Source organism: Ochotona princeps, chromosome 7, assembly GCF_030435755.1.
Source record: "Ochotona princeps isolate mOchPri1 chromosome 7, mOchPri1.hap1, whole genome shotgun sequence".
In the NCBI taxonomy this organism is placed as follows: Eukaryota; Metazoa; Chordata; class Mammalia; order Lagomorpha; family Ochotonidae; genus Ochotona; species Ochotona princeps.
Genome location: NC_080838.1, coordinates 55,739,581 through 55,757,944, shown reverse-complemented (window position 1 = coordinate 55,757,944; position 18,364 = coordinate 55,739,581). Strand labels below are relative to the sequence as shown.

Sequence of the window (18,364 nt, the reverse complement as noted above, 5' to 3'; positions counted from 1 at the left end):
TCAACATGCAGTTTCTGTTTGACCTCACTGAGATGTGTGTGTACCTGGAAAAGGAAAGTCACTTCGTGTTTTTCCACAGTTTTTTTCTGATGATCATTGCCTGTGTTCTCCCATTGACTCTTAGCTTTGTCAGAGACCCTTCACCACCTCCATCGATCATTCCTACCAGAGGTCACAGATCACAGAAAAGCCTACAGAAACAGGAAACAGACTTCCTGACTCCACTGCAGAACACAGAAACCCTGCTTCCCCTACACATCTCCGACTGGTGAAGATTTGTCACAGCAGGGTCAGTGTAGGAAGAGCTACCGAAGCAGCTAGCAGGACTTCAGCCTGCAATTTCCCATGAGATTTCCCATTGCGGAGGACTAAGATGAAGGGAGCAGGAATCTTGGTCCTGCTTGCCAGTGTATGGAGTGGAGGCATTGGGCTTCACCATACTGAGCACTCCTGGACTGCGCCTGAGCATGAAAACTCTCAGAATGTAACTTCTGCCCCAGTTGCTCCCAACGAAACACAGAGTTTCCAAGTGTTGCCGACTACACAGCCCATGTTAGTAGAAACAGCCTCAATTCGTGAAGAGGGAACTTCTAAAGAGAATCTGCCACAGTCAGCACGGCCATTCTTAGAGACAGGTGCACCAGCGGAGAATGTGAGAGACCAAACTCCTGCACCCACTGAAGTGATCAAAGAAGTCAAGTTACAAAATCCTTCTCTCCAGAAACAGTTGAGTGTCAAGTTCAAGCCTGGAGCAGAGTCAGTAGCACTTTCCAATGCTACACTGAAATTTCTTCAGAGCTTTGCCAGTAAGTCAAAGCAGCAAATGAAGTATCAAAACTCATCCGCAAGCACAAGCACGCTATCCCCCCGGGAGGCATCCCTCAGCAGAGTGGACAGCAATGGAAGCCAAGGACCTGGCCATTCAAAGTCAAGTTTTGAAACAACTAGAGGAAAGTAAGAAACGTTCTTTTCTCTTTTTCTTTTCTCTGCCTATAGGGTCTACCAGATCACATGCTAACAGTTTAAACATGAGGTTGAAGAAAATTCAGTTCCTAGTTGTCGTTGCACTGTATCAGTTATATACAGTTATCTTCTTGTCTAACAAAAAAAGATGAATAAATACACTACAGCCACTTTGCTCAACTGAACAAACCCAAAATCACTTTTCTGTCCACTTCTAGAGATGAATTTAGTTGGGCTGGTTACTACCAAAGTACTCGCATTTAGGCGGAGAGGGAAATAATAGTTTCTGTAATTCAACTTTTGATATATTCATTGTGCTGATAGTTCTACTCACAAAGCTTGAGGAAAAAAGTAAAGTTGGGAATGACTAGTTTTAAAAACATTGCAGTAATGATCTTATGGAAGGTATACAGTTCGCTGGGATCAAACCAAATAAGCTGAGTTATACTTGATAACTCTGGATAACTGGGTCAGATAGCAATCCTATCTCCAGCACTATGGAGTTACAGAACTCTAAATTAAAATCACTTGGTCTCCATGAATTTAAGTTTCTTTATATGTAAAATACAGATAGGATATGAGAGAGCAGTCAGAAAGTTTCAAGTTATTAAGACATTTGTATGCATGCTGTACACAGAATATTCAACAAATCATATTCTACTCAAGTTGTAACTGTATTAAGGTGTGCTATCACCATGAATGTAATCAATCAAAATAACAATGATATAATAATAATTATAATATGATTTTATATAAAACTAGACAAATTTGAATTGTTAAAGTAAAATAACTAGTAGAGCTACATATTATTAAAGATTTCCAAAAGAACCAAAAACCAAACCTAAGGAAATAAGCAAAGAGAACATACATAGCTCATTCAATACTTGTTCATTTGATATGCAAGGTTATCTCTATATCTGGGACACTAAAAGTTTAGTGTTTATAAAACTAAATTTCTTTTTTTAAGATTTTTATTATTTTTTTATTACAAAGTCAGATGTACAGAGTCCCAAAGCTTTGGGCTGTCCTCAACTGCTTTCCCAGGCCACAAGCAAGGAGCTGAGTGGGAAGTGGAGCTGCCGGGATTAGAACCGGCGCCCATATGGGATCCTGGCGCATTCAAGGCGAGGACTTTAGCCGCTAGGCCACGCTGCCGGGTCCTAAAACTAAATTTCAAAATACCTTTTACCTGTAATAAAATAATTTCAAGATAACAGTTCCAACTTGGGGAGTTAGATTGAGTCAAGTTCTTACTAAAAATACATGCACACTTGAAAAAGTTTAGAAAAATGCAATTAAAAGCCAATGTCCATTTCCTTAATCTTTTGAAATACACTCATATAACAAAATTTGAGTTAAGGTAACACTCGCTATAAAAGCCATCTTGTTAATGTTGGTGTTTATGTGAAGATTAAGGGTTAAACAATGAGAAGGCTGTAAGCCAATAACAGATTTATGTCTTTATTATTTATTATGTAAGTATTTGTTCAGAGTGTTTGGCTGTAGAATTTTTCAAAATGTACAAGTAAATCTTATCATCTCAGTCACTTGGGGTTTAGAGGAAGTCCAATTAACTAGAAAACAGAGAGTACAGATTACAGAATCTTTAAGTTGGAATAAGTATATTTTGTCAATCATGTGGCAAACCTGTGTTAATCTTTCCACTTTGGAAAAAAACAGAATTCCGTCTATTAAATAATAACAAATTACTATTTCTCAAGAGCCTTCTTTTAGTTATTTCCATGTATCATATCTAGTCATCATATTTTGTTGAAGTTTGTGATTCAGTTTTCCTCTACAATTGGAATTCCTAAAATATTCGTAGGTAATCATTGTGAAATTTCTAGAGATGTGATAGTTAATTGATTTTAACAGTTTTGAAAATCAAACAAAAATATAATAAAATAAAAATAAAACCTCAAGTTGTCTATTATATGGAGAATGTGGTATACAATTTGTTATAATTCAAATTAGAAGTTAAAGGTTTCAAGTTAGTTTTGAATAAATGCTAATTGTTTTACACCTCATATTCAAAGCCTGGCAATAATTTATTTGATGATTCTTCATAAATTGCATATCATGTGCCTAACACTGAGCTAGACTCTGGGAATGCATAGGATTAAATGAATAACAATAATTTCATCCTATAAATAATATGTTGTGCAAATAGTTAATACCAAAATAAATATCTGATTTTGGAAACGTTTGATATGTGTTATGTGAAAAACACATAAGTGTAACTTGCTGAACAGAACTTACGTCTATGGGTTTTCCAGCAACTACACTCTACAGTCTCTAAGGAGATTGCAGAACTTGGGGTTCTGAAAAGTCTGAGGTTTTCTTTGAACAATTCTTTGTATTACAGTCGAGGTTTCTTCTCATTAAGCCATGCAAATGACAATTTGAGAATGACTAGGTCTCTTCTCTTTAGACAATGTGAACATAATGAAACTTTGATAAAGCAAAAGAAGTCTTACTTATTTTCATTTGATTAGCAAATACTGCTATTAGCACTACTAATAATAGGAAGTGACATATATATGGCACCATTCCTGTTACTATATTGTAGTGATGTGTGTGCATGCATGTGTGTGTGTATTTTCACTCATTTTTGTCACAGCTCCTCAAAGACAGGAAAGATCTTGGTATTTCTTCAGAGCATCTGATGTTCCTAAAGTGCTTAGCTAGCAGGTGTCAGTATAAGGATTCGAGCACAAGCTGACCAGTTTCAGAGTCACGGCTCTCAATGCCAACATTATACTCCATATTCAGGTACAGTCTATTTTCCTGAGTAGCAAAGTAGAAAGGAGCAGTTCACTTTCTGGATTATGGAGTTTTGAAAGCTGTTGCTTAGCTAGAAAACACTTCCCAGATGCCCTGTGCGGTCACATGATGCCACCCTTGACCTGGTTGCTGCCTTTCACCCCACCATCATGTTCCACATCTTCCAACCTGTTTGAATCTGGTCCTCCAGTCAACAGTGTGCTGTTCCTTCAGCTTCCCTGTACTTTTTATCCATCAGCATGGTGTTGTTTTCTTCAACTCTATTTTCACTCAATGATAAAATCTCCAGGCGGCCTTCTCAAGCTGTGAGGAAGCCTTGTAACTGCTCCTATACCTCTCCATGAGTTTTTCCATCAGAAGAATTGTAATGAACATTTTCTTCTGTTTGCTTATTAGTATACATTTTCAATGTTAGCAGTCTCTGTATAATCCAGGCAAACATCTAGTCAACAATGAAATGCAAAATATGAGAGTCAATATGGGCTGTAAAGAATAACCCCCCTCAAATCAATGTTCCTATTTGTCCTTAAAAATTATTGGTTTAGGATAAAATTATTTTAGATTGTTGTTACTGGTATTTGGGTTTATTGTTGCAATTTTATAATAATTGTTACTAAAGGGCATACTGGTGACTATGGCAAGTTCTTTTCTACAGGATTTGTGTGGCTTATCTGGGGTTCATCTTGTATTTTCTCCTATGTTAGCACTGTAGGAAACTGTCAAAAATAGACCTGTGGTCTCTTGTCCGGCAGAGTGAATGCAGTCAATGAGCAAGCACTTTCAAATAAGCAGAATAAAAAGACAAAATTAGAATTAATGTATTTATGAGTTGGACAAATATTTTCTGAACATGTAGTCTGTCTCCAATGGAAGTCATACAGCAGTATACTAAAGCTTTTACATATGTTGCCTTTCCTGAAGCTACGGTACAATGTGAAGGTTCTGTGGAGGAAAAGCAATGTGTGACAACTGCTGATGTTAAATCAGAAAGTGACAGACATTGGGGATAATGTTCCTGAGAGCATGTAATAGCGCAATGGCTTACCCATTTTGAACATTCCAAACAGGGTCGGTGAGCCTTTCTGGGAGGAGATTATGTGAAATGAGGTAAGATGATCCAAACATCAGGAATTTTCCAACAACTATTTCATATTGATTGTGAACCACCAAACACTCTGACATATACAAATAAATTCAGCCTTTTATGAGAATGAAACTGAAATAAAAGCAGACATAGTCACAATGTGTATCAGAAAACACTTTAATGCCTGTTTGTATGACTTATAAAGAGATTTGAAACATGTAGAATCAAAGCAGTTAAAAGTCACATATTATTTGCAAAGTTGTAACTAGGCTTAATGACACTGAAAGGGGATTGTGCTCCTTTGCTGTGGCCTTCTAAAGAGAAACACACCTTTATATTAAAGAACACCCTTTTACATTCTTCGGAAATAAATGCATCTATTATATTACTGCCAGTGAAACCAAATAGCATGTAACGTATATTTTAAGATCAATAATTTCATTTGTTGTATTACTTTGCTGTTTTACTCTGTAAGTTATTAAGTATATAAATGCATATGTATTGCGTTTTACAAGTAAGAATTTAAATAAATGCTTATGCAGTTCAGGTCAGTGAGTAGAATTTCTTTGTTTTCACACCTTAGCCTTTCTGAGTGCAAAACGGTAATGATAAAACTATTATTCAGGGCAAATGCTAAAAGTGTCAATTTGCTGGAACAATCAGGTTAAGCCTAGCATGAAACCTCCCAAAATGTTAGCCTTCCTTGTGGTCTGCGCTACGGGGAAGCCTGACACCTGCTGGGCTAGAAGCAAATTACACTGCCCTTGAACATGCAGAAGCCGGTCCAGGGCAAAAGCTGTAAAAATTGCAACTAGGCAAAATAAATGCCTGAAAAATATGCATATCAAAACTAATGATGTAGTTTGAATTGTTAGTTATGAAATATACATATACATTGCATGTTTAATTCACTACCTTTTTAAACTGCTCTCTCTGATTTTAGATTTTGGAAAATAGACTGATAATGAAATGTAAACATCCGAGATAGGACACATGTAGGACATTTTCCTACAACTCTGCGGTGGGAATGTTGTGTGCAGACAATAATTTGTGACCATGAGGCACAAAATGGTCGTCTATCATGGGAAGCTCAGTTGCATTCACAATCTGTCCAATTCAGAATGCAAATTAAGATTGCTGACAGAAGGCTTTGAATGTAAAAGCTGATACATCAAAAGGGGCTTATTCTAGAAGGCCAAATTAATCAAAAAGTTAAAATATAGGAAACTTTCCATGATTTGAGCATTGTCCACTTGTCTTTCAAAAACTGTTTAAAACATTAATTTATCTAAATTTTTATATAAAATTAATACTTTTTATCCAAGATTTTGACTACTATAGAATTCATTTGGGTGAAATATACCAACGTAAAGATATGCATGAATATGAGTACTTTTTGTTTGAAAGTAAAGCAATTATTTTCTTAAGGTAGTAAATAGTGAAATGAACTTGTCTTGTGGGGTTTTAGCCAAACTGAAACATGGTAAGCATAACTGTTTAAGTGTGATTTTACAAATGAAGTTTTTTGTGATGTTAACTTACTATAGTCAACATTCTTGCTTCTCATTCTTTTGTTTGTTCCTTCATATTGTGTATATTTCCCTTATAAGACTTTCATTTATGACCGGTGAATGTAAACTTGATTCATGGGAATTTGAGTCACCTAAATTAGTAATTTGTAAAGGAATCTCTTTTTCTTATAACTGAAAAAATTCCGATCATGACTTCTTGAGACTTAGAGATGTTTTGAATTCATTTGCTTGAGATATGAGCTTCGTTCTCTGAATTGAATGTAAATGATTATGATGGTGTTCTGTGCTGATTTTCTGGGAATTATTGTTGACTTGAAACTTACAATCACAGCTAAGATAACTTATCAATTCTTTAAGGAGGCAAAAATAGAGCCACGTGTCATATATATAGCTACAAAAACTGGGGCCATATGTGTAACTATCTCTTTCATTAAAGAAATGCCGCACAATGCTCTGCCTCCTAGAATTAGCAGCAGTGGGGGCGGCAGCACAGGCATGCATGCATGGACTAGTTTAGCCTCAAGTCAGGCAACAGTGTCACCCTGACTGCATTGCCAAGCAAATTATGTGCACCCAACAAGCTGTGTCTGCTGGGCTGTGGAGTCCAGAACTAAACAACCACAGCCAAGGTCCACTGACCACCATGCAGGGGGAAATCTTCTTTGTTATTTTGCTAGTTTATGAAATGTTGTCCACCCCTTCTCTCCTGCTTAATTTCCTGATAGAAACAAACTTCAGACACTCTTTGTTTGCCCCAAGAGTGGAGGGAAACACAGGCATGCATTTGTGACAGTAGCCATTTCCAGCACAACCAACCACCACTGACTGCTTTAATCCGCTTTCATTCCGTTCAGACTCAGGAAGAACAAGACTGGGCCATGACATCTTTCTGCTAGCTCCCGGAGGGGTTAGATTCTAAAATGTTAAAATCAAAATACAAAACACTGATTATTACTAGTGAGAGAATGAATTATTTCCTCTCACGTGGTTACCCAAATGCCTTCCTGCTTTCTGAGTCTTAATATACTCTTCTCCTGCTTCTATTTTATATGTTCAGCAAGCTGTAGGCCTTTGCTTGCAGCAAAGAAGTCTGCTTTTTCCTAGAACAACCCATTTACCTATTAACTTAGAAAAGCCAAAGAATCGATACCCACTTTTTGCCTTGCATGTGCCAAGCATGCTACCACATTGAAGCAATGGAGTGATTATCGTTAAAGAGAATCCCCAGTGCAGTCGGCTGGATGGTGGGTCATGACCCTGTGGAAGGCTGACCACTTCAAAGTAACTGTTCTCCATCTAATGTAATCAGTCTGGAAAGATACAAAGGATTGCTGGGTTTAAGCAAAATGCTTGTCTGGGATCATCACATTTGCTTTTAAACTGCCTCTCACCTTTTTGTCATACTCCATTTTCTGATTTTAAAACTACATTTTCGGAAGATTTCATTTTAAAATTATATTTACATGTTTAGTGGCCGTTAATGAGTTTATTTCATCAGTGGCATACACCTAATTATGCATCACACCAGGGGCTCTTTTGCTGGGGATAGGCCTTGCAATTTACACTGGATCAAAGATGCTGGGACACGAGCAGTCAGCGGATCTGCTGTTTTGCCTCCTCAACCATTTCCGTCATGAGATCTCTTAAACACGTTAGGATTTACTCTGCAGGTGAACTGCCATTCATCCCAAGGAAGACAAAAATACCTTTTTTTTCAAACCCCTAAATGTGTAAGAACAGTGATATTTTTATTTTTCCTGTCTTTGCACAGTCGTTTTATGAACGTTGATGTATGAGATGTTGAATTGCTCTTCCGTCACACTTGGTCATTCTTGGTAAAGGGAACCATGGCTGGTTTTCATGAGGATTCCAGTTAACTTTCTTAACGACAACTTCATTGTGATCCTTTGTTTTTGTCCTCACTCCAGTTATTTGTTTCTCATTAAATTTGTCTCAAGTATGACCATGCTTTAACAAAACCAGCCAACAGATCTTTTATTTTTATCTCTTCAAGGAAGCTATATCTTTACTTATTTTCATTTAGGTGTTTATTTTACATACTTGAAAGTCAGAGGGACTAGGAGAGAGATTTTCCATCTACTCATTTACTCTCCAAATGCCCACAACAAACAAAGCTAGACCAAGCCAAAACCAGGAGCCTGGCATTCGGTCTCGGTGGCCTGGCATCAGGACCAGCGCCATCACCTGCTCCCTCCTCAGGTATGCTTTAGCAGGAAGCTGGAGTCAGGGACACCCCAAGGACTCCAGCTGAAGCGCTCCGGGGTGTCGTCAGGCATCCCTAGCTAAGTCTTCGTGGCTAAAGCAAACACCTGCCCCAGGGGCTTTTCCAAGTTTTTAAAGCTTATGATTAAATTAGTGTTAACTAATTTTTAATGGATTATAAATGCTTTGTATCAAGCTTAATTACATAATTGCATATTTTTATAATTGTGATATTTTATTATGTAAATTATATGTATTTTATAATAATTTTATTGAGATTTCATGTTTTATTTATAATCATCATCTACTAATAACATTTATGTTTCCTCATTTTTAGCTTTTATAATATTTATTTATTTGATATTATTTAATTAGTTTGCTTATGTTTTGTTATTCAAGGTAATGGGCCTAGACCCAACTCTCTGATATCCATATTAATTTTCACAGTTTTTTGGCACACATCCAGTAGGCTGGCTGGGCCAGCAGAGGCCTGTGGGATCCTGTTGAGAAGAGGCCCCAGGAGAGAGGAGGCCGAGGGCCTCTCACCCACTGTGCGCTCTTACCCAGTGAGTCCTCGGGTGTGTTTTCGTGTTCTCCTGGAAGATAGGTGAACGTCTGTTCTCTGTCTAGTCAGCCAGGGATGGACAGTGCTCTTTATCTATTCCCTGATTCAATAATGTTTTGACCAAGTTGCCTTGGTAGCTTCTTTGTACCCCCTGATTTGGCCTAATTTTGAGTTATGTTTAAACTACTGTTTCACGAAATGTATAAGAACGGAAACCCTGGAAATAAATTTTGTCAGTTGCCTTAGAGAGCGATGTCCCCCCATTTCTTCAGGTTACATCTCCTCCACAGGAACCCGCAAGGTAAACTTGCAGTTACAACCGTAATTTTTCATCTCTGTCACAGAGAAAGAGTCCTGGTTCAGATTTTTGGTATATGTTTTTCTTTGATTTTGATATGTAGCTTTTATTTGGAGTTCAGCAATAAATATTAATGTTTTTTCCTCATATCTAGATATTTTAGAACTGAAGACCAATGTATCAAGTTATCTGACCTAGACTACTAGCAGAAGTAAAATATTGTTTTCTGAAAATAATTTTGATGAAAATACTTTCTTAAAATGCTTTCTTTTCTAACCATAAGGATCTTTCCCTCAGGAACTGGTGTGCCTATGTGCACACCTCGCTGTCTCCCACAGTGATCCTAGACTACCCCGCTTATACTCCAGGAAGCAAAAGTCCCTGTGGTTGGAACAGTGGAGCCTGTGCTCAGAGGTATTTAGCTTTTGTTCTTTTGCACAGTAATTGTTCGTGACCAGGGGTAAAGCTGAGTCATTCCAGTTATGTAGGTATGTGTGATAGCTCTGGAGAAATGTCATCTTGAAGTATGTGAATTCACTAGTTTAAAAGGCAGACCCCAATAATACTGGTCTCAATAGGATTGTTTCAGAATTCTAGGAGAGAATGTATTTCTGTGCTTAGATGATCCGATGCATTGTGAGTGTTCAAGAAAGATAACCCTTCATGTTTATTTTCCCTTTACTGTCACTATTAATTATATCCCTTGTGGAAATTCTGCCTTTTAAGTCATTAAAATTTTATTTATTGATCATCCTCATTTCATTGTGGATCAGAGAAAATCCATCCATACTTTGGCTCATATTCTATAATTTGCAAATTCATGAAATATAATTATGCCTGGGGGAAAAACAAGTAAGTGGGACCCTTCTTCTTATATCTACTTTCATCACTCATGTTATTTGATACTCATTTTTTCAAGAAGTAGATCTGTATCATTGTTCCAAAATGCAAGGCTGAGCAATTGATAGTTCTCAGAATCCATAGAGTCTCTGTAGTTCAGCAGAGGTGTTGCTGAAATCTAAAATTGTCATTCAGGCCATGTTGGCTAATGTTATGCAAATTATCCTACAAAGAACTCAGGCAATGAAGCTGACACATGGGCAGTCTGGACAGTGCATAGTAAGGGTACATCAAACCGAGGTGTTTCTTGATCCCTCGAGAAATAGCTGAAGTTCACGGTCCAGAGAGCTAGGCACATCGCAGGGACTAGGGAGAGCTGAACGCCAGTTGTGCTTTCAGCGTCTATTCCCTTTGTGACAATTTCCCTGTCAACATGAGACTCAAAGGGTTCATTGTTAATTGTTCCTTAATGAAAATATGACCACGGTAACTCCTACTATACAGCTCTTCTAAGTTCAAGGTGAACATTTTCTTTCTCTTGCTTTTCTTAAACAAACCATATTTATTTATAATTATCTCATCTCTTGTATTTTTATGACTTTTAAATGGATTTGTTCATTGATTTACTATTTCGATCCCTGTGTGATACTTGTTAGTTTTTCCTTGATCATGTCTGAGCTACATACAATACATATTCATTTTGCCAAAACAGGATGATTGAATCCAACAATAATTCAAGGAAGAACTCTAACCCCATCTATGAACTAACTGCCTGAGCTCAGCCCCACATACTTAAAAAGCTCCATTCCAAATAGTCTAGCTTTAACTATTGAACTGTTCATGATATCTCTTTGGACAATCACTTACTGAATGAACTAGTGTGCTTGTGTGGGTGAAAAGAATCTTGTAGCTGATTGTATAACTGAGCAATAGACTGAGCATGTTGAGAACCTATCATGTTACAGCAGAAACTGTAGCCTAAGTCTGCTATGGCTCCCCGTCTGTTATAATGCTTTCCTGCTTTATCAGCGGGAAATTCTCATGTGGAGGACTGGACGAACTCTGAAACAATTATAGTGAAACAGGGTGGTCACACCACGCACTTCTACTGTAGGTTAGTTATTTTAATTTTTTATTAACAGTATTAAGGCATACTTATAGGCTAGTGTTTTTCAATGCATGCATTGCATATGACTGATTAAATCAGAGGAATGAGCTGTCTCCTTCTCTGACATTACTTTCCAGTTGGAGCCTTGGAAGTCCTTTCTTCTATTTGCACATAGCATATAACCAGCTATTTAAACTATTTATGCCTCTTTGCTCTGTAGTGCTAGGAACTTATTCCTTCTGTCCACTTCTGATTTGGATTACATCATCCAAACTCCCCTTATGTGATCATCTGTCATGTTTGTATCTGGGACTCTGAGCAGGTTTTTTCATTTCTCCATTCTTCTGGCTCCTCCTCATTAAATCAGGATAATTGTACATCCACTATAGACTTATATGAAAATTAAGCTAAATCGTATGCAGAAATTTCACAGGCCTATTTGATAAAAATCAGCTACATCAATCAGATGAAAGAGTAATATGGTTAAAGTTTACCAAGGGCTTGTATTCACATACAGATTGAGCCTATAATTTGAACCATTTCTTACTTGCATTTAATAATGAAATAGTAAAGTTTCTTCTTTTGTTTTTTCCATGCTTTTATCTCAGAAATACTTTCTCATTTAAGAGTCTCTCTTTTATCCTCTCTCTCTCCTTTTTTGTTTTCTCTGTCTGCTTGAAACACTCTGTGAATCAAATAGTAAATAAGATAGTTTTTCTTCTTAATTTGGAAAATAAGAAAGTATAGCCTGAAAATGACTGCTGTTATGAAAACTTCAGTTGTATCACTCTAGTATCCAATTTGTTCAAGTTGGTTAATATATTGATTAATATAAATGTGGAAGAAATGCAAATAATTTTATCTATAATATATAAAATAGCAGATACAACATATTGCTATACAACTTTCAAAAATTGTAACTTAAGTTTTTCTATTCATTTAGCTAAAACAAGTATCACAAAAATCAGTATCTTCAGAAAGTGAGTAAAGTATCAATTTTTAAAATACCAAATAGCATAATCATAATGCTTATTGTAATTTATTCAAAAAAAATCTAATTTGGGCAATTATATTAATGATGAAGATTCTGATTCAAATAGTGACAGCTAACAGTTACTGATTGTCTGTTGTACCAGGCATTGTTCCAAATACTCTACATCATACTACAACTGACAATTTAATATGAGACAATTTATTTTCTCAACTGTACTCTCTAGGTTTCAGAAGATATCAACTCCTGTCTACAGGATGCAACACAAAATTGTTACTTCTTTGTATTGGAGATGTTGTCCTGGATACAGTGGGCCAAAATGTCAGCTAAAAGGTATACTCTAATACTAATTCCTTAACAATTTGCAGTCTGCAAATTCTGTACAATATGCAGCTGGTTCTAGAAGGGAGCAACAAAGATACAACCGGAGACTCCTTTGCGTAGTGACATAAACCAGACCCCAAAAGACAAATATCACATATTTTCTCTGATTTGTGACAGCTAGTATCTACATTACAAAACAATTAATGAGCATTAGTAAAACTAACATTCTAGAATTTCACTGATTTTTGTAGTCCTTGTATGTATTCCCCCTGAGTGGTGGTCTTTCTATTTCCTGTGTTTGAACTCTTTAGTGAAGCATGAAGACTGAGAGACAGTGAAGTAAATTAAAATATGCTATCCCAAAAAAAAAATTTAAGAAAAAAAGAAGAGGAAGAAAGGGCAGTATCATATTCTTAGGTAACTAGGAAGTACATGAAATCCATTTTCTTTATATATATAAAAAAATGAAATCACATTTTCCATTTTGAATCAAAATAAATTGTAGCCCAGTTATTAAGGTTATTAGCTTTACAATGCATCCTAAGATGGTCACTATTATTTCATCTTGAATTTCACAGGCTCCCTTGTAACATTTATTCCCGTGTTTTTAGTTTTATGTGATGACAATCTGACTAAATATCTTACTTGTTCTAAACTAAAACAGAAAGATGTATGTGGTCTTATCAAGAATATTAATTCATCTTTTAATAAACTTTTATTAAAAGTTACCCTACAGAAAAATATATGTGCCTTCTGGTTTTATTCCGGTTCAGTCACTTGAAGTAATGTACATATGAATGAAATTCATTGTTAAAGAATGTAGCACGTACAAACCAGTATATCATGAATAATTTTCCTTTTTACTTTATCCTAATGGAGCCAATTTTTGCCAACTGAGGTTTTAAGGACTTTCTGTTGGCAAGGCTGATCACACACACAGCAACCTGCTGTGGCCTAACATCCATGTGACTATTATTTTGCTTTTGGCTTTAAACTGGTTTCCTTTGAAAAATAAGATATGGCATCAGCATACATATTTTAAATGAATGAATTTTACAAGAAAGGCCATTAGCAATAGTGGGGAATTCAATCAACAGCATAAGAGACTATGATTAAAAATTAATGTAAGTGTGAAGAAGCCATTATGACTCACATTAGGGAAAAGAAAATTGTAACACAAAAGCTCTAGGATTCTTGCAGCATAGTTAGAGATGTTATATGTGATTTTGCTAACCCGTAAAATGAGAAACTGTAGATAAATTTCATTGTAATGCTATTTGTTCTAGGTCTGGTCTGAATTTCAGACAGGTATATAAATTCAATGCATTTTTCAGAGTATAATATGAATATGTACTAAATGTACAAACATTAAAATACACTTTTAAATAACATATAACCTATATTTTAAGTATTTGAAAATGTGATAATTTGGTGTATTCTAAAAAGATCCAGGTATGATCCTGTTCTCAAAGGACTTCTGCTTTTCATGAAGTACACAGATAGACTCAGAACAGTGAAGTTTTATTTTTTATTTGAGAGAAGGAGTTACAGAAAGAAAGGAAGAGACACAAAGCTTTTCCAACTGCTGGTTTACTCACCAAATGTCTGCAATGGCCAGGCATGAGCCAGGATGCCAGGAGCCAGGAACTTTATCAGGGTTTCCTATGGGAGTACCGGGGCCCATGATCTTGGGCCATCTTCTGCTACTTTGCCAGATGCATTAGCAGGAAAACTGGACCAGAAGTGGGGCAGCTCAGACTCAAACAAGCAACCATATGAGATAGTAGCATCGCAAGTGGCTGTCTAATCAAGTATGCCATAACATCAATCCCTCATTTATAAGTTCTACACCTCTATTTTTCCACGAAGAAGGGTATATCGCAAATATGGATTCCATGATTGTTCCTCAAAGATTAAAGTATTTGTACAGTATCATTATACAACTACAACTTTTTTCATTTCTTTTCAATTTATTTGAAAGGCAGAGAGAGAGAGAGGAGAGACAGATCTTCCATCCACTGGTTCATTCCTTAAATGCCTGAAAAAGTCAGGGGCAGGCCAAGTTGAACTGAGGAGTCAGAAGCACAGGTCTCTCTTGAGGGAGACAGGGAACCAAAATAATCAGACATCAACTTCTGTCTCCCTGGGTGTGCATTAGCAGGAAGATGGAAGGGACCCAGTCAGCACTGAAACCAAGCACTAAAAAAGAGAATATGGTTATCTTGTGCAACATCACTTGCTGTACCAGATGCCCACCTCAACCCCCCTTTGGGTTAGAGATGCAATGAGTTGTAGCTCACGAGAACTGCTGCTGCTCTGTGCTTCAACCTTTCACACCTAGGAATTTATTTTTTAAAAAGTTTTCTTCAGTTGAAAAGCAGAGTGATAGAGAAATAGAGAGACAAAGATAGATTGTCCATCTACAGATTCGCTACCTAAGTGCCCATTACTGCAGTGGCTGAGTCAGGCTGATGTCAAAAGCCAAGAACTACACCTGGAACTTGCAAGTGAGTAGCAGGGACTGATATGTCAGCCTTCACCTGCTGTTACATGCTGAATCAGAGCAGAGGAGCTGAGGCTGGAATCCCAGACATTCCCACTGTGAATTCAAACAACCTCATTGGCAGCCCTATCCACTGCACCACGACACACCTGTTAATTTAATGTTAGTTGGTATGGCAGATTAATATTCACAGGAAATAAGAAAAGCATAATGTATAATTATTGTAAGTGCACATACAAGAAGCAAAAACATGTTGACAATTTTAAATATCAACTCTGTACAGACATTTCCTTTTTTGAAAAGTATTCTATGAAATATTTAAATTGAATTTAAGTGATTTAGCTTTGAGGCTTAAGCAACAGTACTGAAAGCAAGCCATGAAAAATCTTTAATCCTTGTCTCCACTCCCATTGACAAAAAATGTTCCCTAACAGTTCTGATTAAGATCTCTCTCACCCGAGCTATAATTGGGACTTCTCCTGACCGAGCCATCTTTTGATGACAGGCTGTCGCTGAAAGGTCTTTTCTACTGAAATCCAAGGTGGAAGTCACATTGTAATGGCAACTGTGTCCACCGTGTCATGTTGTCATGCAACCTATTGTAAGACAGCTTTGCCCCCTCCGTTAAGTTCCTATTGCCCTTTGCTGTCCTCCAACCATCTTGTTCTTTGCTTGTAATGCAGTTCATGAAAACTGTTGAATTTTTTATTAGTGCAGAAGACACACTGGTTGCATCAAGATTGTGTCCCTTTGTCCCTGAACGCTTCTTCATTATCTCTATCCTAGGGGCTTTTTAGCACATTTCCCTCTTCTGACACATATTCTTCATCATTTTGACCATACTTTATGTATGTGTCAAGTCTTACAGAAAATTGTGTCTTGGACAAATAAACAGTGTTTGACAGGCTTGTCCACTTTATCTCATATAACAAGTGGCTCCAAACAGGGTAAACATAATGAACTTTGATAATCTATGTTTTATATCTCTTCTGAACAGTCAAAGGGTGGAGAAATATTAGTGTTCCAAATCACATTGTTTTATGTTCAGATAATTTGTAAAAATACTAAATACATTTCAACTCTTTCTGCTTCCCCCAACCTTCTCCCCTCCCCCCACACAAAATAAACTGCATAATTGAAAAATAGCATTCTCTTCTGCGATTTGATTACAATGGGGAGATGCTTAAAAAGACAAGAAACATTAATACGTCAAGCGTTAATCAGAGCCCCACATTCCTACCCTTTTCTCTTGCTATTTCTCTTGCTTTACATCCGTCATCAAGCTCTAAGAAGGGGTATGCAACCCAAAATCGATGAGGCAACTTTCTCAACTGTACATTATTCCACAATATGTTGATTTTTTGTATCACTTTATCTGCGATACAGATAATCAAAATGCAGTACTGGCATTTATGTTCCAGATTCTCCTATTGAAAGTATGACTTGTAAGGGGAGGAATTTGCCCAGTGACTATACACTGCTTAGGCTGCCTAAATCCCACATTGCAGTGTCCGGGTTCCAGTCCCAGAATCCTGAGGGTAAAGTGTGATAGTTGAAGCACTTGTGTTCCTGCCAGCAGGACTGGGTTCCTGAACTCTCAGTTTCAGCTTTGCCCAGTCGACATTCTGTCTGTCCCTCTTTCTGTGTGTCTCTTTGCTTTGCAAGTGGATAAAGGTAAAATGTTTTAAAAATATGTCATACTATCTAAAGGGAATCAATTTTTTAAAAAACCTAGACAAAGAGAGCTTCGTTGGAAAAGCAGTACGTCCATTAACAAAGTAATAGTTTGATATATTTTATACTTGTTATCCTTTTCTTGAGATCATAGGGTTTTTCCTTCAAAAAGAGATCTAATTTTGTAAATAAATAGTTTTCAAGGCATTTTTTTCTGAAGTATCAGTAAGTGCGATAATGCATCTTTCCAGTAGGTGTCTCTAGAGCATTCTGAAGTAGAACTGGGAAATTGTGGCTTTTATTTAATAATGATACACACAAAGGACAGGAATAGAAGTTCAAGCAACATTAGATTCCAGAGGATAAGCACACATTTTTTGTAGATTTTTAAAATTAAATTTTCATTAATCAAATCCTCTATATGGAAAAATGCATATTTCATTAAATGCATCACTGAAAACATGAGCATGTATAGGTTTTGGAATAAATGTGCCTGTGACATATGCTATGAATATGTGACACAGTATTTCCATAAATTATGGGATATTATAATTAACACTTGAAATACAAGGTATCTCCAGTGAGATTGTCTGAAAATCCACTTCGAAATATCATCCTGAAAAGAAGGTAAAGTCTATATTTCTTGCATTTTTTGTGTGTTTAATACTTTTCCTTTTGAGAAATTATGTTCCACAAGTATCTTGCACAATACATTTATGATACATGTAGTTAAAGAGAATTGTGTACCTCTAATCTTTGTTGCATCAAGCTGCCTACTTCAATTTAAGTTGTAAACTGTGGTACATTTTTATGTACACGCTGAACATTCACCAGGTGAGAATTCAGTGTTGACTCCAGAAACAGCTTGACATTCATCTTTGTCAAGCCGCACAGGGAGGTTTGCTGGTGCTGAGGGAGAGAGTTCGGGCATCCTCATTACTGAGATGCCATTAATGACTTCCTCCATATGGCTCACAAGGCCTGGGAGGAAGGGAAAATTGCGAATAAAACCTGTCTAACTAAAAGGAAAGAAAGAAACAGCACTTTCTAGGGAAGCTGTTGCTCTTGACCCATGTGACCTTGCTTCTCTCCATCTTTTATCTACCAAGGTCAGAGTTTCCATCGCATGGGGAAAGGTGCAGTTGTGTTGACAGAAAATAAAGGAATACAATTCTTAAAATATATTGTATTTTTCAAAAACCTGAAGTGCACAAAGATGTTTCAAATTAGATGGCTAAATGAGTACTCTTTCTTCACCTCTCACTTAGAAAGGATCAAGAAAAAGAGATTTAAAAATCTGCATTCTATGGAACAAAGCAGAGATCTGTGCTCAAGAGAGGATAGATTGCTTGGAAAACCTAGAATCCCGCAACAGAGAATACATTCAGGGAAACGGAAAGATTGCTAAGTGGAAAAAATAAAAGAACATCGATCAACTAAGCTCTTTATCATAGCAGAGTAACTGAACCACCGTG

The 18,364-nt window shown here is 36.8% G+C and overlaps 1 protein-coding gene across 1 annotated transcript in view; it reads left to right on the top strand.

Moving 5' to 3' along the window:
- Nucleotides 1–302: 302 nt before the first annotated feature.
- The window catches only part of MMRN1 (multimerin 1), a 50,576-nt gene continuing 32,514 nt past the window's right edge, over nucleotides 303–18,364 (top strand). Inside the window, exons 1-3 of the mRNA XM_004590571.2 lie at nucleotides 303–954; nucleotides 9,747–9,863; nucleotides 12,615–12,721. Of these exons, the coding sequence (XP_004590628.2) occupies nucleotides 374–954; nucleotides 9,747–9,863; nucleotides 12,615–12,721 (805 nt within the window). The 5' untranslated portion in view covers nucleotides 303–373. The remainder of the gene's footprint in view (nucleotides 955–9,746; nucleotides 9,864–12,614; nucleotides 12,722–18,364) is intronic.